General features: G+C 38.7%; 1 protein-coding gene across 2 annotated transcripts in view; it reads left to right on the forward strand.

Moving 5' to 3' along the window:
- The window catches only part of Npl4 (nuclear protein localization 4), a 536,510-nt gene extending 509,731 nt beyond the window's left edge, over positions 1 to 26,779 (forward strand). For both annotated transcript variants that reach the window (XM_090377858.1, XM_090377859.1), the window contains one exon: positions 26,550 to 26,779. In XM_090377858.1, the coding sequence (XP_090233984.1) occupies positions 26,550 to 26,695 (146 nt within the window). In that variant the 3' untranslated portion in view covers positions 26,696 to 26,779. The remainder of the gene's footprint in view (positions 1 to 26,549) is intronic.
- The last annotated feature ends 263 nt before the right edge of the window (positions 26,780 to 27,042 follow it).

Genomic DNA, 27,042 nt, shown 5'->3' on the forward strand with positions numbered 1-27,042 from the left:
ATGCCCATACAAATGGATGGTGCCATTGCATATTCTTGATATATTGGAAAGGTAATTTCATCTTATGAGTTTACATCATGTTCAGCTGAAAAATCCATCTGTATATCGCAAAGAAGAACGTCTTGCATACTCACGAGCATGCCAGTGGTGGAAAGAAGAAAAAAGATGTACAATGGCTTATGGCAGAGTTTAAATATATCATATCAGGAGGAAAGAAAAACTGTGAACTTCTAAATACAATGAATATTTGTACACACAAAAGGTAGCAGGTAGATGTTCCATCAGAGCGTAAACAGAAATGACTATCCCGCCTAATTATTCCTTTAATCATTTTACTCCCATTAAATGCTAATTTGATGGAAGTAAATAAATTCCAACTTTGCTCGGAAAAAAAACCCACACAGAAGGACCATTCAGCTACCACTCCTATAGTAGTTGCATTTCCTGTACCTCCTAATGTTCCACCAGTAACAGTAGAAAGTGTTAGAGAAAAGTCGAAAAAACATTTTATTTCCACTTACAATTTCTCATTTTGGAACTGGAGCATAACAACAAAAGTGCCTCCTGCCTATCAACAGCATTTTTCTGCACATCAACCTTGATATGTTGAATTTCTACTCATTTATATTGATGGTTCCTAAACTGATACTACTTCCAGCTTAGCTGCAGCCTTTCCTGATGGTACCATCTCTCTGGAAATCCATCTTGAATGGAACATATATGTACTGAAAAGCTCCAAGCTATAATGCTTTCTGTGGAACATTTATATGAAAGGCATTACCACAGTTGCTTCCTAGTTGATTCTTTGAGTGTTTTATGTTCTTGTAGGTATGCTGCCCAATCACCATTCCTGGTTCCCAGAAATGCTGTATTTTCTGTTTGACTCTGATGAAGATAAGTATTAGTAGTGGCAAATGATGCAAGCCGAAAAAAAAAAAGAAAAAAAAAAGGCAAGCAAGCTTTCTTTGCATTGTATAGAAGCATCAGCCAAAAAAAAATTCTCACAACACCTGTTCCTTAAATAATTTGTCTAGTTCTTCCTTGAATTTATTCCAACTACCCACTTCCACAAAAAGAGATGGAAGTTGGTTCCAACAATCAATCACCCTCTGGCTAAAGGCACACTTCTGCACAATATATCCTGCAATCCATGCATCCTACCTCGATTTGAATTTATGCTCCCTCATGTGTAGTTTTATAAAAAGGAATTTCATTAGAAAAGTGTCTAGTCTCCAAATGATGCAATTTTCAGAATTGAAGCCTTTTTTTATAATACCATCACTTTATTCCCTTCACTAATCTCATTGTCCTTCTCTGCACCCATTTCCAGCAGATCTATATCATTTTATAAAATGAGGCCTCCAGACCTATATGCAGTACTCAAGATGGAACCTAACCAATACCTTATACAATGGAATAATCACTTGCTTATCCCTACTATTGACAAAAATCCCGCGAGCCGTCGTGGCCACCTCTCCACTTCTTTGAGAAATTCTTATCTGACTTGGGATAAGAATTTCTCAAAGAAGGGGAGAAATTCTTATCTCTCAGGGTAACTTGGGAATTTTTTTTGACTGGTGCAGCATAAGCCTCAGGCTTCCTTGCACCATATGACTAATAATAATAATATGTAGTACCCTGATTTGCCAATGTTAAACTTCAACTGCCATTTCTTATCACCTCTGCCGACTCTTTCTAGATCTTGTTGCAATAGCTTGCTTACCTTGATTACTGTCATTAACCATCCTGCCAACCTTTGTATCATCTGCAAACAAGGCTGAAAGTATAAAGGTATAATATCATTAATGAATATAGAAAACAAAATGGGCCTAGCAATGAACTCTGGGAGACCCCACTAATAACATTAGTCCATAAAGAGCAATGTCCATTAATTAGTACTCTGTCTTCTCGAACTCATCCATTCCTTTATCCACAGCAGTAACTTGCCTTTAATGTCACAATGCTCAATTTATGCAGCAGTCTTCTATATGTAACAGTATCAAAAGCTTTCCTGAAATCCAAGTATATGATATTCATACTATTGTTTTGCATCTGGTTCCTTTGTTACTGCACCATAATATCCAATCAGATTGATTAGAAAAGACTGCACCTTAAGAAATTCATACTGTGACCGCAGTATAATTCTATTCCTGTCTAGACGGTTCTGCATTACTTCTTTAACCAGTGACTCCATTATTTTTCCTGGATGAGATATTAAGCTAACAGGTCTGTAATTACTCATGTCTTTTAATCCCCGCTTTGTGAAATGGGGATATTTTCGCACATTTCCAGTCTACAGGGACCTCTCCTGAATAATTATGGGTAAGGGTTTGCTTGTTTCTTTTGCTCCCTCCCTTAATATAATTGAATAGATCCCATCCACTCTGGTCTCAACAGTTTCTCTTCCACTTTCCTCTCTATGACAAAATTGTTTAGCTCCCTGGTAAGAGCATGATACACTTCTGGCATCCCCATCCCTAAAGAATTCCTCATATGTGAATATAGATGCAGAATACCCCTATTCAGTTCACCGGCAACCTGAGGAAGATCATTAGCAGTTAAACCATTGACATAAAGTGGACCAGCGTGATTCAACCGCTTCCTTTTACTGTTAATAAAGTGGCCTTTGTGCTTTTCTTTGCTATAGATTTCTTGTAATATTCCTTAGCTTGCCTATCCTCCTTTGTGACTTGATTACAGACTATTTTATATCTACACAAGGCTTCTGTATCACCTTTAGCAAAAGATATTCACTTTGTTTTGGATCATGGGCCATACAAGGACTGAGGGAAATGGATTATCCAACCAGCCTGCAGAGTCAGCACTGCCCATCACTGAACTCAGTGTATTATCTCCTTATACAGATTTTCGAAATTCTACTCATAAAAGTCATCATATTTTTTGGTAGGCAATGTGGCACAGGCAGACTGGTAGGCCGGACTCCAAATAGGACATAGTTACATCATGCATTTATATCTTTTGAAGGGTGAGCATGCTCCTACATGTTAACACTGCTGTCACTCTAACAATCAAATACCATATTTCCCCATGTATAAGACGCACCTTAATTTTGGGGCCCGAAATTTGAAAAAAAAAATACTACATAAAGTTATTGAACTCAAGTTTTATTCATCATAAAATTCATATAACTCATCACTGTCAAAACTCCCATCTATTAGCTTGTCCTCATCTGTGTCTGATGACGAATCACTGTCTTCATATATTGCCTCTTCCTCAGTTCCATCTATGGCATTTGAAATGCCACACTTCTTAAATGACTTGACAACGATCTCAATCTTGATATTATCCCAGGATCTTTTCACCCAGGTACAAACTTCTCCTATAGTTGGTTTCTTCACTCTTCCTGCTGGTGTCAATTTGTCCCCAGAAGACTTCATCCATTAGTTCCATTCGTCTCTCATGGCAGCTTTGAAGGGTTTGTTAATGCTGACATCAAGTGGTTGGAGCTGGGATGTCAAGCCTCCATGTATGACGGCAAGTTTTGTTTTTTGCTCTGCAGCATTCTTTGTATTTTTTGTTATGTGTGCCCTGAACTGATCAAGCACCAATAGGGCATGTTTTCATAAGAGCCCACCTGGTCTCCTGCTCCAAACTTTCTCAAACCAGATCTTCATCCAATCCTGATCCATCCAACCCTTGTCAGGAACGTGGACAATCACTCCTCGAGGAATGTCTTCTTTTGGCATTGTTTTGCTTTTGAAAATCAGCATAGGAGGCAGCTTGGTTCCGTCGGCACAACAAGCTAGAACAACTGTATAATGACTCTTTTCATGTCCACTTGTCTTCACAGTCACAGTTTTCACCCCCTTCTTATCAACAGTTCTGTTACTTGGGACATCAAATTGAAGGGGGACTTTGTCCATATTTGCAATCTGTCCAAACTCAAACTGGTGTGTCTTCCGACATTGAATGACAAAAAGATGAAATTCAAGGACCTTCTGCTCATAGCTTTCAGGCATCTTTTGGGCAAGTCTGGTGCATGTACGTATGCTTAGTCCATTCCGTTTCATGAACCTGAAGCACCAATTCTGTCCTCCTTTAAAATTAGTAACTTCTTTTTCATCAGCAATTCTTGTCTCATGCTGAACCATTTTTGTGGACACAGGAATTCCAATTGCCCTTTACTCCTCAATCCACATCTTCAATTCTCTCTCTAAATCAGACCATTTTGCTGACTTGCCTCTAATGGCCTTCTTCTGCCGTGGCGTTTTCAGTAGGGTTTCTTCTTCCTGTAACCAGTCTCGGATTGTTTTCTCAGTTGGAGGAGGACCAAACTTACATTCAGCAGCACGATTTCCATTCACTTTTGCAAACTGGATCACTTTAAACTTGAATTCAGCACTGTACGAAAATCTTTTCTGAGCCATTTCTGGGCAGAATGTGGCAAAACGTAACCTAATATACCGGTAACAAGTGCGAAACAATGAGCGCAAAGGCAACAAGCGAGAAAAAGCGGGAAATGCAAGTAAAAAAAGTCTACAACCAATGTATAAGATGCACACAGTTTTTAGACCAAAAATTTTTTGAAAAAAGGTGCATCTTATACATGGGGAAATACGGTACGTCGTAATTATCTGTTCTTGGTTTTTTAATGAGCAACATAAAAGTTATACTGTTTTTTAGCATTAGCATTAGTAGAGGCATTTGATGCAAGAAAGCAAGCTTATGCAGCATCAGCCAAAAAAAAAAAAAAAAAACCACTTCCACTTCACCCCTCTTGTTCGTTCGAAATACCTGTCCATCTGAGCCTAAAACTTATTTAGGCTATCAACTTCCACTACAAGGGATGGAAGTCTATTTCACCAACCAACCAACCAACCACCCACTGGATAAAGGCAAATTTCCGCACATCTATCCTACATCCGTCTTTCCGCAATTTCAATTTATGCCCTCTCAGGTGATTATTCTGAGCAAGAGGAAGAATCCCAACAGCATTGAGCATGCTCGAGACTTTATACACCTCTATCAGATCACCTCGCTGGTGCCTAGTCTCCAGACACTGTAATTTGCAAAACTTAAGACTTTCTTCTTAAGAGCACCCTTTTGTTCCATTCACTAACCTTGTTGCCCTTCTCTGCACTCGTTCCAGCAGCTCTACATCCTTCTTGAAATGAGGCCTCCAGACCTGTATACAGTACTCAAGGTGTGGCCTGACCATTGCCTTATACAAGGGAATAATCACCTCCTTATCCCTGCTAGAAAAATTCCTATATATCATTGACAATACACCAGAACTACTTTCGCAGCCCGTCTGCACTGCTCAGAGAACTTAATATCTGCCTGCACAACCACCCCCAGGTCCCTTTCATTCTCTACCACTGTCAGTGTAGTACCACAGAGTTGATACGTTGCTCTGGGGTTGCTGATTCCCATGTAGTACTTTACATTTGTCAATGTTAAACTGCATTTGCCAGCTCTCAGCCTATCTGCTCAACCTTTCCAGAACCCGTTGCAGCAGCATAGTGTCAGTAGTGTCCTTAACAACCCTGCCAACCTTCGTATCGTCTGAAAACTTGGACATTAAGCTTGATATACAATCATCAATATCATTTATAAATACAGAAAACAATAATGGACCCAACACTGAACCCTGAGGGACTCCACTGATAACATTAGTCCACGATGAGCAGTGTCCGTTGATTACCACTCTCTGTCTTCTCCCCCCCTCAACCACCCCTTTATCCATAGCAGCAATTTGCCTCCAATGCCACACTGCTCCAATTTGTGCAGCAGTCTTCCATGTGCAACAGTATCAAAAGCCTTTCTAAGATCCAAGTATATAATATCAAAGTTTTTCCCTGCATCCAGTTCTTTTGCGACTGTATCATAGTATCCAATCAAATTGGTCACGCAAGACTTCCTCTTAACAAAACCATGCTGTGTCCCAGCTATAACTGAAGTCTTATCTAGATGATCCTGCAGTGCTTCTTTAACCAGTGCCTCCATTAATTTTCCTGGAACAGAAGTTAAACTTCTGTTCCAGGAAAATTAATTGTAGACCTGTGAGTTTAACTCACAGGTCTACAATTACTTGTGTCAGCCGTTGATCCTCCTTTGTGAATTGGGGTCACATTTGCACTTCTCCAGTCTGTGGGATGCTCTCATAATTATGGCTAAGGGTTTGCTTACTTCCTTTGCTGCCTCCTTTAATATAACTGGATAGATCCCATCCACCCCAGGTGCCTTTCTTGTGTTTATTTTCAACAATTTCTCCTCCACTTTACTCTCAGTTATTACAAGTATCTCTAGCTTACTGCCAGAGTTGAATACACCTCTGGCATTCTCCTCACTGAATAACTCCTCATGTTTGAATGTCGATGCAAAATATTCATTTAGTTTGTTAGCTACCTGAGCAGGATCATCAACAGTTGACCCATCGATATCAAGTGGACCAATCTGATTCATCCCCTTCCTTCTACAGTTTACATAAGTAAAGAACTCTTTGTTGTTTTTCTTTGCATCCCTTGCCAAAGATTTCTCGTAATCTGCCTTCGCCCGCCTAACCTCCTTTGTAACTTGGTTACAGATCAACTTATATCTATCATAGGCTTCTGTGTCACGTGTTAATTTGTATGTATCCCATGCATTTTTCTTCACTGCCATGTGTCTCATTAGTTCATCTGACATTCATTTAGGCCTAAACCTTGAACAATATTTCTTAGTTGGTATGTAAAGCCTAGTAGCTTCCAAGATAAGTTCTTTGAATGCTTTCCATTTTGAATTTGCTGTTGGTAACATCATCAGTTGGTCCCACTGTATAGAATTTAAATACTGTCTCCAGGTATAGAATTTAAATACTGTATTAATAATACTGTATTATAGAATTTAAATACTGTATAGAATTTAAATACTGTCTCCAGGTATAGAATTTAAATACTGTATTAATAATACTGTATTATAGAATTTAAATACTGTATAGAATTTAAATACTGTCTCCAGGTATGACGGCAAGTTTTGTTTTTTGTTCTGCAGCATTCTTTGTATTTTTTGTTATGTGTGCCCTGAACTGATCAAGCACCAATAAGGCATGTTTTCATAAGAGCCCACCTGGTCTCCTGCTCCAAACTTTCTCAAACCAGATCTTCATCCAATCCTGATCCATCCAACCCTTGTCAGGAACGTGGACAATCACTCCTCGAGGAATGTCTTCTTTTGGCATTGTTTTGCTTTTGAAAATCAGCATAGGAGGCAGCTTGGTTCCTTTCGGCACAACAAGCTAGAACAACTGTATAATGACTCTTTTCATGTCCACTTGTCTTCACAGTCACAATTTTCACCCTCTTCTTATCAACAGTTCTGTTACTTGGGACATCAAATTGAAGGGGGACTTTGTCCATATTTGCAATCTGTCCGCCTTTACGAAAGCAATAACCCTTCCCTTTACCCCTAATGGTAGTTACTTCTTTGAGTAAATCCCACTTCAGCACACTGTGATCACTTCCACCTAGTGGTTCATTTATCTGCAGATTCTTAATGCATGAAGAATCACTACTGATAATCAAATCAAGAGTATTACTCCCTCTAGTTGCCTCCCGAACATGCTGATGTAGAAAACAATCATCGAATAAATCCACAAAAGCCTTGTTAGTGTTTGAGTGACCAGCCCCGAAATTCCAGTCAGTATCTGGAAAATTAAAATCCCCCATTATAAGACTCTTTGATTTACTGGCCCACTCTATTTCCATGTACAGTTTCTTATTATACTCTTCAGAGTCATTAGGCCTATAGCACACTCCTACTCTCGATTTTGATCTCCCAATGCTTATGTCACACCAAATTGACTCGACACTGCACTGTCAAGCAATGTCGACTGGCTTCACTTCCTTGGATTTTGCGTTTCTTAACTAATAGTATAACCTTTCCTCCCTTCCTATCCTGTCTATCCTTTCTGTAGACGTACTCCCAAATTCCAGTTCTGCATTCCTTATATCTGTGTGACACCATGTCTCTGATATCCCAACAATATCTGCCTTTGATGTTTTCAGCAATACCTCAAATTCATCAAATTTATTTGCTAAACTCCTAGCATTGGTGTACACACAAGTATACATGCACCTGTTTCTATTCTTAGCTACCCTAACACAACCCATGTGTTTACTTGTACTGCAATGACTCCCAGCAGTCTCTGAAATATCCTTCATCTTGTTTTTCAGGCTTCTGTTCATTCCAATAGAAGCAGTTCAAGAATCTTTTTCACCTCTGCCAGTGGCTACTGTTAATCTATTAGTCTTTGTCTCCCCCCAAGCTAGCAGTTTTCCGACCCACCTAACACTGCCTCGATAGCATAAGGTTTTGTGATTTTGTAATAAACTCACTTCTATCACAAAACCTAACCTGTGATAATAAAGTATGCTGATTATACTTGTTTATTATATCTTATACTTGCACTTTTTATACCCATTACACATCTTATGCTTCTATTTTTATAACTTATATTTATCTTTTATTCAGCTTTTGTATAAGTCTACCTTTTGTTGTGGCATTAAATCTTATATCCCTTATTGTTTGCAACCATGGGCCAAAGTCCATGGTTGCAAACAATCTGTGGTCAAAATGCACCATTGCATTTTGACAGATGATGTTGTGCCATAAAACTACCAACCTACTTGAAATTAGTGGAATATAAACCAAGGGATGCCTACACCACAAAATATTTATTACAATTTAAAATACAAATTACAAATCAAAAAAAAAAAAAAAAAAATACAAAAAACTACACATCAACACCAACCAACCAACTTGAAATATAAAATGAGGGATGCCTACACCACAAAATATTATTTTGAATGTTCTTGTCATTCAGCAAACATACTATAGTGTAATTTAAAGTGTGTATAGTTTAGCTGATGCTAGCAAAACATTTGTGTAGAAAAATGTCATTCAGAACCCATCAAACAGTAAGCTCTTGGTGTTTGTCCACTTCATCTGCCCATCCCTAAAAATAATTTTTCCAATCATCCTTATTTATTCTTAGTATTAGGAGGGGCAAAATGATGCAAAGAAACAAGCTTATAACAATCAACAAAAAATAAATCGGTCAACTACTGAGTGCCAGGCGCCTAGGATGAAGGTTCCATAGTCACAAATGGTCATTAGTGTAGTATCTCAAATAGAGAACTTTATGGTAACTTAAAAAAGTTTCTAGTACCCTGGCTTGGCCTAAAACTGAGGAACTAATGAAAACATTCTCTATTTGAGTCTTTCCAGTTGTTGTGAACGACAAGGGTCAACTAGGAGAAGCGACTCTGTCTTCTTCCGGGAGAAGCTACTGGCAGGTGAGGGCTATGCAAGACTCCGTCACCTCAACAGCTGAGTACCTTCTTGCCGTTACAACTCCAGTTTTGAAAATTGTTAAAAAATACTTCTCATCACGAAATTTATAAATGACCTTTATAGAATTATTAACTAACTATTTAGCAACTTTTTTTGTCAGCAAAAGGAGAGTTACTTAGTACAAAAAAGCCCGCTATCGAAGTGCAATAAAAAATTGTTTTTTTTTTTTAATTTTAACACAAAAAAGTAAATGATAGATTTCAGTTGGAATAGTTTTCCCTTGATAAGCATCGAATAACGCCTAGCTAATGTAATTTTTTTTAGTTCCATTAGCAATGGAAATAGAAGGGGGGGACACAAAAATTACTTATATTTTCCTGTCTGGCGCAGCCAGTTTTACTTTTAAAAATATTTTAAACCTACTTGTTGAGCTCTTTCCAATGGTGTATAATAAGCTATAGGCTTTTGACAACATTCCCCCCCCCCCCACCCCACCATTTCTCAGACAAATTTTTGTTGTCAACTACGATCAGTATGCCGTTATGTTGGCCCACATGATACAAATCCATGGGTTGAGTGGTTCCAGAGATACAAGGGTCCTTCATTAGACTACAGACCCTAAAAAGAACAAAAAAAACACCACCTACTTTATTTGCACATCCTTCTAATAACACTAGCCAACATCTTTAAACTTTTTTTCAATAACATGAATGAAATCAACTGATTTTTGACTAAATCGCATGTGCTGAAAATGAAAATGACAGTAGAAAGTTCATAGCATGTCACATTTTCATGTTATGGCTTCGTGCTCTTTTTTTCAAAAATTGTGAATTTTTACTGATCTAAACTACTGAAAAAACTACTTTTTTCTTGTAAATTAACTGTTTGAAATAGAAATTATGACCAGTAAACATTCCAAATGGCAAAAAAGTAACATGTTTAAACTTTATAAACACGTGTTTGGATTTAACTTAGTAATTAACCCAAAAGTGGAAGCAAAAATAGGAAATCATATTACTTGGTTATTTTTTACTCTTATGAGCAGAATGGTGATCCCTTATCAGAAACCAGCAATAGTCGCGTCGCCCATCACTGACCATGTTCCAGAAAGTTGGTCCCAGGACAGAGTCCTGTGGATCTTTCTGATCACCCTGGAGTAGGGAGTCTGTACACTGATAGATCTGTCACTCATAGCTTTTAATGCAGGAGTAATGATTTTGAGGAATCTGTGCTTGCCTGAGCCTGCCAAGGATGCTCTGTATGGATTGAGCAGATGTTATCAGGTTATTTAGTGTGTCTACTGTTGAGTGCCCCAGATGGAATCCACGCTGGTTGTTGGCCTGTAGGTTTGTGTTTTTGTTTAATACTTGTGAATTGTGAAGAAGATGAGTCTCTTGAAGAGTTTGCTGAGAACAGTTAGGAGGGCAATTGGTCTATGATGTTGGCTGTTGTCGTGGTTTATTTGGATTTTTTTGGAAGTCGAAGATTAGCTGTCTTCCAATCTGGCAAAAGGAAAGGATCCTTTTGCCAGACAGTGGTTGAAAAGGTTGGGCAGTAAATATGGATTTAATCTGCCACTCTCCTGACAATCTTGGGAAGCTCCAGAAGGTCAGGACCTAGGCATTTCCTGTCCTTGAGTTTCAGGACTGCTCGATGAAGGTCCTCCAGGGTGAAGGGCTCTTCAGTTTCCTGCATGGTGTAGCAATCATTGGAGGCATGTAGTTGGACTTGTATTGGTGTGAGGTCAGAGATTAGTGGCCGAAAAATGGTAGAGTATATTATTAATTGACTGTTCCCATGTAGTGGTTGTGCCTTGTGGTGTGAGAGTGGTTGTCAGAACCTCTCCCCTCTCCCCTGGGGAGTTTATTGGTAAATTTATATCCCCCCCCCCAAGATGTCCTTTTCCCTTGGCAGATTAGAGCCACATAGGTGTTCCTGGCTATTCAGTATTGTTGTCTCAAGACTTCCACCTCTGGCTGCATCCATGATCTTGCTTTTTGGAAAGCCTTCCTTTTGCTATTTACCTCTCTTCGGAGGTACTGCAGCTTCATTGACCACCAGGGAACAGCACTGGGGAGCAGATTCTTTTGTTTAAAGGTTTTGGTATAGGCATTTGTAATGATCCTGGTAACAGTTCTCTGGTGCACTTCTGGATCCAGCAATTACACTCCCTCAGTGGGAGTTGCGTGATAGATGTCCAGGGCTGCTATGAAGTTGTCCCAGTTAGCATTTTCTATTTTAAATCTGCTCAGTGTGAGTTTGGGATTCAAGACATTTGGAAGGTTATAGCCCGGTGGTCCAGGCCTCCTGGACACGCCAGCCATCTGTCTGCTAGCCAGGGTGATATCAATATTTGATTCCCAGAGAGTGGATGAAAATGTTGGGAAATTGTGTGACCCACGGAGATAGACTCTTCCAATCGCTGTCCATTGTGGGTACCATGGTCATCAGACCCTGCAAACCAATCAGATGAGTGGCAGTTTACATCCACCCTCATGATAATCTTCTCATTGTAAAAGAGGGCTGCTATGTTTTCCAGATAGTTTATTGTTGGTAAAATATCCTCTCCAAGTCTGTTATATATAGAAACCACATAAAAGGTTCCAAGGGGGCCTATGACATTAGCATTAGCATTAGTAGAGGCATTTGATGCAAGAAAGCAAGCTTATGCAGCATCAGCCAAAAAAAAAAAAAAAAACCCACTTCCACTTCACCCCTCTGTTCGTTCAAAATACCTGTCCAGCTGAGCCTTAAACTTATTTAGGCTATCAACCTCCACCACAAGGGATGGCAGTCTGTTCCACCAACCAACCACCCGCTGGCTAAAGGCAAATTTCCGCACGTCTATCCTACATCTGTCTTTCCTCAATTTGAATTTATGCCCTCTCAGGAGATTTTTCTGAGCTAGAGGAAGAATCCCATCAGCATTGAGCATGCTTAAACCATTCAAGGCTTTATACACCTCTATCAGATCACCTCGCTGGTGCCTAGTCTCCAGACACTGTAATTTGCAAAACTAAAGCCTTTCTTCGTAAGAGCACCCCTTTGTTCCATTCACTAATCTTGTTGCCCTTCTCTGTACCCGTTCCAGCAGCTCTACATCCTGCTTGAAATGAGGCCTCCAGACCTGTATACAGTACTCTAGGTGTGGCCTGACCATTGCCTAATACAATGGAATAATCACCTCCTTATCCCTGCTGGAAAAATTCCTGTATATCATTGACAATACTCCATGAGCTACTCTTGCAGCCCGTCTGCACTGTTCAGAGAACTTCATATCTGCCTGCACAATCACCCCCAAGTCCCTTTCATTCTCTACCACTGTGAGTGTAGTACCACAGAGTTGATACGTTGCTCTGGGGTTGCTGTTTCCCATGTGTAGTACTTTGACAAATGTAATGTTAAACTTCATTTGCCACCTCTCAGCCCATCTGCTCAACCTTTCCAGATCCTGTGTGACTTGGCGCATTATGGTCTTAGCTGCCAATGCGCCATAAAAAATCAAATCAAATCAAATCAAACCAGATCCTGTTGCAGCAGCATAGTGTCAGTAGTGCCTTTGACAACCCTGCCAACCTTTGTATCATCTGCAAACTTGGACATTAAGCTTGATATACCATCATCAATATCATTTATAAATACAGAAAACAATAATGGACTGAGCCCTGAGGGACTCCACTAATAACATTAGTCCACGATGAGCAGTGTCCATTGATTACCACTCTGTCTTCTCCCCCTCAACCACCCCTTTATCCATAGCAGCAATTTGCCTCCAATGTCACACTGCTCCAATTTGTGTAGCAGTCTTCCATGTGCAACAGTATCAAAAGCCTTTCTAAGATCCAAGTATATAATATCAAAGTTATTCCCTGCATCCAGTTCTTTTGTGACTGCATCATAGTATCCAATCAAGTTGGTCAGGCAAGACTTCCCCTTAACAAAACCATGCTGTGTCTGAGCTATAACTGAAGTCTTGTCTAAATGATCCTGCAATGCTTCTTTAACCAGTGCCTCCATTAATTTTCCTGGAACAGAAGTTAAGCTCACAGGTCTATAATTACTTGTGTCAGCCTTTGATCCTCCTTTGTGAATTGGGGTCATTCCAGTCTATGGGTACCTCCCCTGAGTCCAAGGAAGCTCTCATAATTATGGCTAAGGGTTTGCTTACTTCCCTTGCTGCCTCCTTTAATATAACTGGATAGATCCCATCCACCCCGGGTGCCTTTCTTGTGTTTATCTTCAACAGTTTCTCCTCCACTTTACTCCCAGTTATTTCAAGATTCTGTAGCTTACTGCTAGAGTTGAATACACCTCTGGCATTCCCCTTGCTGAATAACTCCTCATGTGTGAATGTCGATGCAAAATATTCATTTAGTTTGTTAGCTACCTGAGCAGGATCATCAGCAGTTGACCCATCAATATCAAGTGGACCAATCTGATTCATCCCCTTCCTTCTAGAGTTTACATAAGTAAAGAACTCTTTGCTGTTTTTCTTTGCGTCCCTTGCCAAGGATTTCTCGTAATCTGCCTTCGCCTGCTTAACCTCCTTTGTAACTTGGTTGCATATCAACTTGTATCTATCATAGGCTTCTGTGTCATGTGTTAATTTGTAAGTATCCCATGCATTTTTCTTCTCTGCCATATGCCTCATTAGTTCATCTGACATCCATTTTGGCCTAAACCTTGAACAATATTTCTTAGTTGGTATGTAAAGCCTAGTAGCTTCCAAGATAAGTTCTTTGAATGTTTCCCATTTTGAATTTGCTGTTGGTAACATTATCAGTTGGTCCCACTGTATAGAATTTAAATACTGTCTCAGTCCATCGTAGTCGCCTTTACGGAAGCAATAACCCTTCCCTTTACCCCTAATGGTAGTTACCTCTTTCAGTAAATCCCACTTCAGCACACTGTGATCACTGCCACCTAGTGGTTCATTTATCTGCAGATTCTTAATGCATGAAGAATCACTGCTGATAATCAAATCAAGAGTATTACTCCCTCTAGTTGTCTCCTGAACATGCTGATGTAGAAAACAATCATCCAATAAATCCACAAAAGCTCTGCTAGTGTGTGAGTAACCAGCCCCCAAATTCCAGTCAATATCTGGGAAATTAAAATCTCCCATTATAAGACTCTCTGATTTACTGGCCCACTCTATTTCCCTGTACAGTTCCTTATTATACTCATCAGAGTCATTAGGCCTATAGCACACTCCTACTCTCAATTTTGATCTCCCAATGCTTATGTCGCACCAAACTGACTCAACACTGCACTGTCCAGCGATGTTGACTGGCTTCACTTCCTTGGTTTTTATGTGTTTCTTAACTAATAGAATAACCCCTCCCCCCTTCCTATCCTGTCTATCCTTTCTGTAGACGTTGTACTCCCCAAATTGCAGTTCTGCATCCCTTATATCTGTGTGACACCACGTCTATGATATCCCAACAATATCTGCCTTTGATGTTTTGAGCAATACCTCAAATTCATCGAATTTATTTACTAAACTCCTAGCATTGGTGTACACACAAGTATACCTGCACCTGTTTCTATTCTTAGCTACCCTAACACAACCCATGTGTTTACTTGTACCGCAATGGCTTCCAGCAGTCTCTGAAATACCATGCATCTTGTTTTTCAGGCTTCTGCTCATTCTAATAGAAGCAGTGCAAGAATCTCTTTCACCTCTGCCAGTGGCTACTGTCAATCTATTGGTCTTTGTCTCCCCCCAAGCTAGCAGTTTTCCGACCCACCTAACACTGCCTCGATAGCATCAGCAAATATTCTTGCACCCTTTCTATTTAAGTGTATCCCATCCCTGTAGAAGCAATCTCTCCTGTTAACAAGTACAGTCCAGGCTGAAAAAAATTCTACCCCTTGAGCCTTGCACAATCTTTCCAGGGCCGAATTGATCGACAAGGCTCTCATCGTATACTCCCTCCTATCGTGTCTGGGCAGAATTGCAGACACTTTCAAATTCAACTCTAATTCTCGGCTTTTGTTCAACAGTGACCTGTACTTGTTAAGTAATTCTGCCGGTCTCCTACTCTTAATATTATTAGTGCCAACGTGTACAACTATATCACCTTTTGAGCCCTTAAAAGATGATATTCGGGCAGGCACACTACCCAGGCTGTGCAGAGACATGATATTTTGGTGGTGGCGAGTTCTTTGTTCCTGACTACAATTGCTGCCCAGGGAGTTTCATTATCTGCTTGGATTATTTTCCTGCTTGGCACAAGTATTTTCCCCTTTCCTGCTTGGCATGAGCATAAGGTTCTTGAAGGATCATGATGTCTATTTTCCTTATTTGCAATTACTTTAAGCTGGTCTGGAACTGCCTTGGCCCAATGTTTGTTAAGTTGGATGAATTTAATTTGTTAGGTGTTGAAGTGTTTAAGGCCCATAATCAGTTCTACTTTGTTGTGCTAGCTTTGCCTTAAGATAAACTGGACAACTGTTGTCTTTTATTGAGTGATTATGAGGAAGTTTTGAGCTTTTGCAGTTTACGCAGACAGGCTCCCTGGTTTTGTTGAGGCAGTTCTTATACTGATGTCCCTTCTGGACACAGTGCCCTCAGCCTAAGTGCAGGTGTGTGTGTGTGGTGTAGCCAAACCTGCTGCACTTGAAAGACTTTGGGACAGCCACGTTCTTCAAAACAATGACTGCCCCAATCTATATATGTTCTCTTGATTTTTTATTGTATTCCAAGCTGATGGTAGGGTTAAGTCCACCACCCAGTTGACATTATTATCTGACAGACTTTTTATGAAATTTTGGCTTAATAAGCTCTTCTGGGGCCTAGTCAGGATGAGACGCTTGCAGGTTACAGTAGCATAGTTCCTCAGTGATTTACAAGGTGTGGAGTCCTTGCTGACATTAAATATGATTACCGAAGGGTCTTTTTTCTTCAGTTGAACTGCAGTAAGGCCAAGTGTCGAAATGGCAGGATTTTTTATGTTTCTTTATTTCTTTTGATGTTTTAGTTTTGATCAGTACCCAACATTTCAGTTCTTCCTGATCAATTTAATTCTTGTAGTTTGAGAAGAAGCAGAGAAACATCATGAGGACCTGGAGCCTTCATGACATCAAGATAGTTGGCTCCAGGTGCCAATTGATTTTGTGGTCAAGTGTCTTTGCCAGTGAATTTGAATTGGTTGAAGTTGTCAATACTCAACAGTCAACAACTACAAAAACTAAAACGTTTTTGTGGAACTTGTTACCTTTTCATTGCACATGTCCCTGAAGAGGTGGCAGCACTGAATGGTATCTCATCAGTCTATCAGATGAAAATCTGAAACAAGAACTGCAAGATCAAGGAGTCATCAATGTAAGATGAATTTTGATAAAGAGGGATGGTATACTAATTCCCACTCAAAATATAATCATTACTTTTGAAAATCCCAAATCACCAACCGTGATCAAAGCAGGTTACCTTAACTGCAGAATTAAACCCTACATTTCAAATCCCTTATGCTGCTACAAGTGCTGGAGGTTTGGGTATTCACAGAAAGCAGGGCAGTCTGTGCCATTTGTGGATCTACTGTGTACAGCCACACAACACCCAATTGTCTTAACTGCAAAGAAGCTCATTTCACATATTTCAAGAATTTTCCTCTGGAAACGTTAAAAAAAATACAGCATAACAAAATTGAATACAGTATAACCTTCCAAGAGGCCAAAAGGTCCCTACCAGCTCTGAATATTAATAAGCCAACTTAGATCCAAGTAACCACGAGGCATATATCAATCGCTACCAAAATGGAGGTAACCAAACAACATGCAAAGTATAAAGTTGTAAATATGCCAATTACTGTACAGCCAGGTGCCATTCCACAGCAGAATACAACAGTACCTGTTATTCCTGATTCAAACCAAACAGACTGTATGATTTAGAAGAATATAATTCGTTCCAAGATGATCAGATTTTAGAATTATTCACTGGCAAGGAGAGGACATAGTAAAACCTATTTTCCAAAGAAGGAGAAAGGTAAACTCAAGTGATACAAACCTTCTGGCCCTCAAAAACAAATCAAGAATTCCACTAAATCAAAATAATGTTTATCTTCTTGTAGTGGAACTGTAGAGGCTATCATAGTAATTTTACTGACATTTGAGATCTCCATTCACAATATGACCCAGTCGCCTTCTGGAAACTAATCTAACTCCACATATAACTGTTTACCTCCAGAACTGAATAATACATCAGCAAGATTGTATTGCTCACAATCTGAACAATCTGGCACATGGAGCAGTAGCAGTGATTATTAACTCAGATATCCTTGAAACCAATCCCATTAAAAACAAACATTGAGGCAGTTGCAGCATGAGTCAACATTAACTTTGATTTTACTATGTTCCTCTCATTATACCTGTCACCCTCAACCAAAATATAAGCTATTCCAACTTAGAAGAGTTAGTAGTAAAATTTCTTCAAACCTGCTGCATCTTAGAGGACCTCAACAGTCACCGTCTGCTATGGTGAAATCAAAACGTGGACAAACTGTCAAAAAATTCCTTGACTAACACAATCTGATAACCCTTAATAATGGAGCACACACACACACACTTACATGCATCTTCTTACTGGATCTACTTCAGATGTTTCGTCCCTCTATGCTCAGAAACCATATATCCTCTATTTAGATAGAGCAATCCACTGGGCAACGAACATTACCTTGTGATATGCCGCACTGATATCAGCATACCCCACTTTTCTAACCGAATTGCCAAATGGAAATTTTCCAAAGTTAAATACATAAGCATCTAGCAATATTTTTAGAAAAGCAGGTAAAACAAACATTCATAAACTTAGCTGTAGAATGTATATACAACTGAATACTACAGGCAACGACCAAGCAATTCCAGAAAAGTTTAGTATGCTCAAAGCTGTGGTGGAATAATGACTGCAATACAATTAAAAAAAAGAGAGAACAGAACATGTAGTATCATTAGGAAGTTCCCAACAACTGTGAATCTCACCCATTTTAAACAGGTTTGGTCAAAGCAAAATGTTAGGCAGGCCAGCAAAAGGGAAGAATGGAGATATTTTGCTTCCACAGTTGCAAGAACCAGAAAAATGCAAACGATATGAGGTAGAATACAACAATGAACGCACTCAAAACACCCATGCATCAATTCCCATGCTAGCTGTTAACAGTGTGATGTTACCAAAGCAGAGGAGATTGCAAATACTTTTAGGAAAATCGTGCATGGAAATTTCAGTTACATCTTATTCACCCCATTTTCTGGTGCACAAAGCATAAGCTGAAAAATGTTTGATCAATTTTGAATCATCATTTAGTACTGCATACAACCTCCCTTTCACAATGTCAGATTTGCAAACAGTCACCAAACTCAATGCAGCTGGACCAGAGAGAATTTATTTCAACAACTTACTGAAACAGCTCTTAAGACACTGTTACTTCTCTGTAGAATATTACAGAGAAAATATCTTCCCAGACAAATAGCATCATGTTTGTTTTGGCATTTCTGAAATCAGGAAAAGATCCTACAAATCCTCAATATTGCTAACCTGTTACACTCACCAGCTGTATGGTCAAGGTCATATAAAAAATTACCAGTGCTCCATTAACCTTTTTTCTAGTTCAAAATGACTACCTAAACCCGGTGCGATGTGGCTTCCATGACGGCAGATCCATTCTTCACCTGATTAGGACAGAAATAAACACCCTGCCATGAGAGAAAAAAGACACCCTGCCTGTCTTTGATATAGAAGAAGCCTCTGGCACAGCTTTCAGATATGGTATAATGCAAAACCTATACAATTTGGGTCTATGCAGACATCTGCCATCAGAAACTTCCTACATCACTGATCATTTCAAGCTAGAGTTCACAACTACTTAACTTCAAATTTTATACAGGAAGATCAGGTCCCACAAGGTTCAGTGCCATAAGGTTAATTCTGTTATACAATTCATTATTTAACATAATAATGAATTGTATAACAGAGGCGGGCCTACCAATAACAGTATCCATACACTGTACACTGATGAATTCAGTATCTCCTACCATTCCCCTGCTTTGCGTATGGTGGAAAGATAACTGCGAGGTACCATCAACAACGTTGTTAAATTGTCCCAAAACAATTGCTTTTGCCTCTCACCCCAAAAGACTGTGGGGGGGGGGGGGTATATATTTCTGTAGGAACCATAATCTACATCTAGACTGGAAATTTAGACTAGAAAATCAAACATCACAGTAGTTCCTATTGTGTTTCTTGGTGTAGTATTTCATGAAAAACTCTTTTTCCTTGAGCATATTAAAGCACTCAGAATTAGCATTAGCAGTGGTAAATCATGCAAGAAAGCAAACTTAAACAGCATCATCCAAAATAAACACCTCCCATTTCACCTATTTATCCCCTCCAACAGTTTATCTAGCTTTTCCTTGACTATAATTAAGCTATCAACTTCCTCGACAACAGATGGAAATTTCTTCCAGCAATAAATCACTTACTGACTAAAGGCAGACTTCCTCACGTCTATTCTGCAACTGTCCTTCCTCAATTTGATTTCGTGCCCCCTCGTGTGTGTGTGTGTAGTCTGAGTAAGAGAAAGGATCCCATCAGCATTGAGCTTGCTCAATCCATTCAAAGCCTTTAAACATCTTAAGCCGATCACCTCGCAGGTGCCTAGTCTCCAGACACTGCAATTTGCCGAAGTGAAGCTCTTGCTTACTGTCTGAGACCATTGTAGTCACCTTTATGAAAGCAAAAGCCCTTCCCTTTACCCTTGATGGTAGTTACATCTTTAAGTAAATCCCACATCAGTACACTGTAATCACTCTCACCTAGTGGTTCCTTTATCTGCAAATTCTTAATGCATGCATAATCACTGCTGATAATCAGATCAAGAGCATTACTCCCTCTGGTTGCCTCTCAAACATGTTGCTGTAGAAAGCAGTCGTTGAATAAATGTCCACAAAAGTCTTGTTAGTGTGCTAATGACCAATCCACAAATTCCAGTCAATATCTGGAAAGTTAAAATCCCCCATTATAAGACACTGTGATTTATTGGCCCACTCTTTCTCTGCACAATTGCTCATTATGCTCATCAGATTTGTTAGGCCTATAACACCACCTGCTCTCATTTTCCCTTTCCCAGTGTCTGAGAAAGAAAAGGAAGTGCATCCAATGTCAATTGGATGCACTTCCTTTTTTTGTGTTTCTTAACTAACAGCATAACGTTTCCTGCCTTGTTCTATCCTTTCTGTATACATTGTGCTTTCCAAATTCCAGTTCTGCACTGCTTATATCTGTGTGACACCATGTCTGTGATATCCCAACAATATTTGCCTTTGATGTCTTGACCAGCACTTCAAACTCATCAAATTTATTAACTATGCTTCTATCAAGTATATATGCACCTGTTTCTACTCATAGTTACCCTAACACAGCCTATGTATTTACTTGTTCCACTGTGACTCCCAGCAGTCCTGAAAATCCCCAGCACTTTGCTTTCCATACCGCTGCTCATTCTAATAGAAGCAGTGCAAGAATGACTTTCGCCTCTGCCCACTGTTAACCTTTTAGTCTGTGTATTCCCCCCCCCAAGCTAGCAGTTTTCCAACCCACCTAATACTGCCTCAATAGCATCAGCAAATATTCTTGAAGTTTCTCCTGTTACCAGGCTTCATCATTTCATCTGACATCCATTTAGACCTATACCTTGAGTATTTCTTAGCTGGTATGAAAAGCCTAATCATAGCTTCTATGATCAATTTCTTGAATGCTTCCCATTTCGAATTTGCCGATCGTAACATCACCAGTTTTCATCATATTATATTTTTTATAGATTTTAAAATCTGTTTTCGACCACTGTAGTCACCTTTCCATTGATGGTAGTTACATCTTTAAATAAATCTCACATCAATACACTCTGATCAATGCCACCTAATGGTTCTTTTATCTACAGATTCTTAATGCATTAATAATCACTGCTGATAATTTACTCTTGTTGCTTCTTTAACATGATGCTGTATTAAACAGTCATCTAATAAATCCACAAAAGTCTTGCTAGTTGGTGAGTGACCAACCCACAAGTTCTAGTCAACATCTGAAAAGTTAAAATTCTCCATTATGACATTCTGATTTGTTGGCCCACTATTTCTCAGTATTGCTGTTTGTCGTGTCTATAACGCACTCCTAATTCTAATTTTTGCTTTCCCAATGATTGCATCACAACAATCTGACTCAACATTGCACTGGCCACCCAAGTTAACTGGATGCACTGCCTCAGAATTTTATGTGCTTCTTAACTATGAGCATAACCCCCCCCCCCCTTTCTGTGTACAAACGCTCAGTAACCCACACTACCTGGCCTTTTAAGAGTCATGTGTTCATCATACATTTACGATGCGGAAGTGGGGGAACCCCAGTTGCTGCTTGGCATGAAACACTATACACCATACTGTCCTTTCTGTGTATATTGTGTGTCCTGTATTCAGTTCTGCATCCCTTGTATCTGAAATCCCAACAGTTTATATTTGATGTATTGACCAGCACTTCAAATTCCTCAGATTTATTTTCTATACTCCTAGCATTGGTATCAATGCAGGTATACATGCATCTATTCTTACTCTTAGTTATTCTAATGCAGTCCATGTATTTATTAATTTCATGGTGATTCCCAGCACTCTGCTTTGAAGGTTGCTGTTCATTCCAGTAGAAGCAGTGCACTTTCACCTCTACCTGTGGCTGTTGTTATTTTATTATTCTGTGTATTGTCCCAAGCTTGTTTTCCAACCCACCTAAAACTGTCTTGATAGCATCTGCAAATATTCTTGCACCCTTTCTATTTAAGTTTATCCCATCCCTGTAGAAGTCTCTCTTGTTAACAAGCACAGACCATGCTGTAAAAAATTCTACCCCATGAGCCTTGCACAATCTCTCCTGGGCCGAATTGATTGACAAGGCTCTCATCATATGCTCCCTCCTATCATTTCTGGTCAGAATTGCAGATATTTTCCGATTTAACTCTAATTCCTAACTTTTTTTTCCAACATTGCCCAGTACCTGTTAAGTACATCTGGTGATTTCCTACTCTTAATGTCATTAATGCCAAATATACAACAAAATCACCTTTTGTGCTCTTAAAAAATATCTGCTCTATAATGTCATCAAATTTTGCCCGTGGAAGACATACTCTCTTCTTATTGCACCTATCCTTTTTGTTTACTTGTCCTTAGTAATCATTTTAAGAGTGCTATATGGCACAATGTGGGAACCATTACGCACTACTGCATTTATATCACGCAATAATGTGGCAGTGTCTGAATTATGGCTCTATTGTCTGTAGTTGAGGAAAGATAGTTGTAGAATAGATGTGCAGAAATTTGCCTTTAGCCAGCAGGTAGTTGATTGGTGGAACAGGCTTCCATCTTTTGTTGTGGATGCTAATAGCCTAAATAAATTTAAGGCCGAGCTGGACAGGCATTTGGAACGAATGGAGGGAGAATGGGAGGTTTTTTTTTTTTTTTTGGCTGATGCTGCATAAGTTTGCTTTCTTGCATCGTTTGCCTCTACTAATGCTAATTCTGCTAAACCAAGACTTTACATTGGCTTGATCCTATACACTTCAGTGCTCTTTGTCTTGCACTAAGGCCATACTGTCTATCCCAAATTCAGAGCTTAAATGCCAAAGCAAATGAATCTCCTTGCATTGCTGCAGACAAATGCTCTTATTAAACTACACAGCAAAACTCAAAGGACAACCAAAGAACACAACTTGGATTGGACTTTTCCAAGTGGGAAAGCCTTTACAGAGCTTGCCCATCTACAAACCAATCAACAGGGATATGCCTTCATTCATTACTTATTGCTGGCAACTTGATTTTGGTAAGGTACAGCCTACTGCCTCTTGTACAATCTTACCTTGGATGTATCCTATACCACTGTGCAACCTCTGTTTTGCAGCATGGGGTAAACAAACCTTATCCCAACAGAACTACACAAAAGTCATGCTGCTTTGAGAACACAGCATGCACAATACATACCAATCTACTTTGATAGACATGTTGGTGCAGTAGCATTACTTCCTGATGTTACCAAAGAAAAGGGTCTTTCCCTATTGAATGTAGCAGCTATACTGCAGAACTCTGTCCTATTAACATATCCTTAAATCTCACACTCTCAACAATCATATTGCACAGTTTTTTTTTTCTGTTCATACTTTTAGTGCTATCCAAGCTATATTGCAGGATATGAAGATAATAACCCCATACTCACACAGATCTGGAGCATTCTGATTAAGCTAAACTAGAAAAAACAACAAATTCTCATTTGTTGTATAATCCCTAGTCTCATTGGAATTGCTGGAAATGAATGTGCCAAACTGCTACAGATCCTACAGGCCAATCCTTTAGTACACCAATCTTAGATTACAAGTTCATTATAAATTATAAAGAAGCAGTACCTGGAACAATGGCAACACATCAAGCAATTTCAAGTCAGTAACATGCTACTTCATATTAAAAAATATATATATATCTCAAACTGTAGAAATCTGGTGCATTAGCATTAGTAGAGGCATATGATGCAAGAAAGCAAACTTATTTATCATCAGCCAAAAAAAAAAAAAAAAAACCCTTCCCGTTTCACCCATCCATTCACTCCAAAAGTTTGTCTAGTTCAGCCTTGAATTTATTTAGGCTGTCAACATCCACGACAAATGGAAGTTATTTATTTATCGTATGGCTTATACAATACACATGGAATCAAATTACATGACTCAAGAATGATAGATATTAAATAGAATGAAGAATCACAGATGAACATTTAACTTATTTAAATAGTCAATTGCCGAACTAGCTTTACACCCCCATGGAAGGTATGATGGAGGATGTGAGAGAACAGGCATGGCTGTACTAGCTTCACTTAAGATTGTACTAGTCTCACATGCACCTAACACATCTTTATCTGCTTGCAGACACTGTTCAGCATGTACTCATTGATTGACCCATATAGTGACCGAGAAACTGTTTGCCCCATTTTACAAGTCAGTGCCTCTCTCCGTATTTGCTCAGCTCCCAGCAGATAGACTTAAAAAGTCACATAGACTTTTTACTTTTAAGTTTTCACTTTCCTCTAATAGATACAACTCTAAAACACAATTTAGACTTCAACCACATTTATACAAATAAAGCTATGTACATAACTTTACCATAGTTGGGCACATTATGGCCTTGTTTCCCTTGCAGAGTAAAGCTCATAAACAACAAACAATCAAGGTTATTCAGAATTCTTTTAAATCCTTTTATTGGAAAAACACAAGTGCAATGGTTGGAGGTGGTTTACTAAGATTTTCAGTACAAAATTAGAAACAAAATAATCGGGAATCATCAGGTTTTAACAGAGGTGGGAGTAGAGATGAGTAGTAAATGAGGAAATATCGGAAATTAGAAAGAATGCAGAGAAAATAAAAACAACTTTCACAGCAGGAAAACTCTAAGTGTAACAAAATCCATTAGATCAAGACACAAAGAATTGGAAGGGATGGAATATCTGTTTGGATAGGCGATCAAACAAAGAACAAGTTTGCTTACGATAGAAGCAAAAGCATCAGCAATATTTTATTATGTAATACGTAAGTATTTTATACAATTATTTATTGTGTTTGGTAATGTTTTGGTTACAAATGTGTGTTCAATCTTGGGTGGTTGGCACATAACCCTATTTTTCCCATAGGACCTGTTATTTATATTGCATGATTTTGTATTTTTTTAGTCGATTTTGTATTTATAAATAGGGGAGCGATATCGTACTTTTCTTTTAATCGATATCTATATCAATAGATATAGGCGCTATCTATTGACTGTACTTTTCTTTTAATCCCTTAGGTTTTTTTTTTTGTTGTCCATTTCTAGGAATTGGACAAACTAAAACAGCAATCATCTGACTAAATCAAAAAATAACAGCATCACCCTGTTAGTGGGGTTTTGTGCCAGAGAAAACTAAGTTTAAAAATCTGGCATGCTTGCCTGGTCTTTTTTCACACAATTACTTTGAGAAAAATGAAAATATCAATTTAAAAGCACACTGAGCAAAACTAGATACAGTAAACCATCGCTAATCCGGATTAATTAGGGAGGGGGAGGTCATCTGCATTAAGCAATAATCCGGATTAGTGAAGCAAAAGATAGCCTTAAAAGAACAAAAACTTGGAACATAAATATGTAAATGAAAAATTTAATAAATAAAATATAGGTAGTGCTGATGAAAATAAATAAATAACAAAAACTACAGCCTTTATTTAAAAACTATAAAAAAGACAGTATATTTATCCATCTATCAATGGATAAATGTATTGTCTTTTTGTACATTATCTTTTTATATATATATATATTTTTTTTTTTTATGAAAACCCCAAACACGAAAGGTATCAAAACCTATGGTACTTAGTACCATGCATGGGTTGAAGGAGAAGTATGGTGGGGGGGGGGGATTCCGGAAACTTTGCTCTAGAGACTAAACATGGGTTTCACCACTTCAAGCCTCCAATAAGCAAAGTGGTGGTATTTCACCGGTTGATGAAAGTCATCTACCACCTACATATTATCAGGTGGCACTGGCATCACACACCAATGCCACTTGATTGTTGCTGTGAATCCCACTTAAATACAGCTTCTTCCTTCCTTGTTTTACTTCCCACTGAATTTTAAAGCGAATGTCTTTATAGATTATTTTTATTTTTTTATTATCTGGCAGTCTTCTTCAGCATTTTTTTTCCAGGAATGCCATTTTCAAGTTGTTGCTCTACCACTTTTAGCTTGTTAATGATAGTTAAAGTAACGTGTTTTCTTTTTATTCCCCTTTTCAATTCTGTAGAACCCATTATTATATGTGTTAACTTATGTACATTTATATGTATAAAAAAGTACACAGATAAAGCGATATAAGCAGTAACATCCATCTGACTCAGAGTCAATAACGATACTAAACAACATGCAAGACAATGTATGCTCTATCTCTCTCTGCTCAGTCAGAATGATTCATCTGCCTTCCTAAATTCTGTGTGTGTCTTTCAAAGTACTCGGCTGTGAACAGAAATTTTCATATTTTGATCCAGATTAACTGCAACTGGATTAGCGACGGTTTACTGTATATATTTATCAGCAAGGGAGAGAAAGTTTCAGTAATCTTTTAAAAAAAAGCCTAACTTTTTTGTCCAAGTCACCTGCTGTGGTATAATCAGTGTAATTAATTCAATTAGCATTGAATTTTTTTTTTTTTTTTCCAGCTGTGCCTGCCCCTGCTATTCAAAGGGATGCAGTTGGATCAAGTGTAGCATCTTCCTCTTCTAGTGCACTATGGACATGTAGGCATTGCACCTTTCTTAACAGACTTGGGAGTGCTGTCTGTGAAATATGTGGCCTTCCACAGTGAAATATGAATTTATGATTCTTTAGTGATATTGTGTGAGCTGAATTTTGCAGAAATTAAATAAAATTTAACAACATTGTATAAGTACCTGCATGAAGTATATCATTTATTTATAAACCTGTGTGATTAGAAGAATCCATGCAGATACATCCATTTTGTGAATTAGATACTTCTACATTATAGTATATTGCTTTACTACTGGAACTTAAGCAGATACTACAGATGATAACACTTCAGTGCCTCTGAGCTTTTTCAAGTACCATTGTACCATGTACTTGGCTGGATTACCTGTTTGCAGGAATAGAGCAACTTCACATTTTCACCAGGGCAAGTTGTGCTCACAATGTTAA

This window comes from Mastigoproctus giganteus, chromosome 7, assembly GCF_048544385.1.
Source record: "Mastigoproctus giganteus isolate SK-2022 chromosome 7, ASM4854438v1, whole genome shotgun sequence".
In the NCBI taxonomy this organism is placed as follows: domain Eukaryota; kingdom Metazoa; phylum Arthropoda; class Arachnida; order Uropygi; family Thelyphonidae; genus Mastigoproctus; species Mastigoproctus giganteus.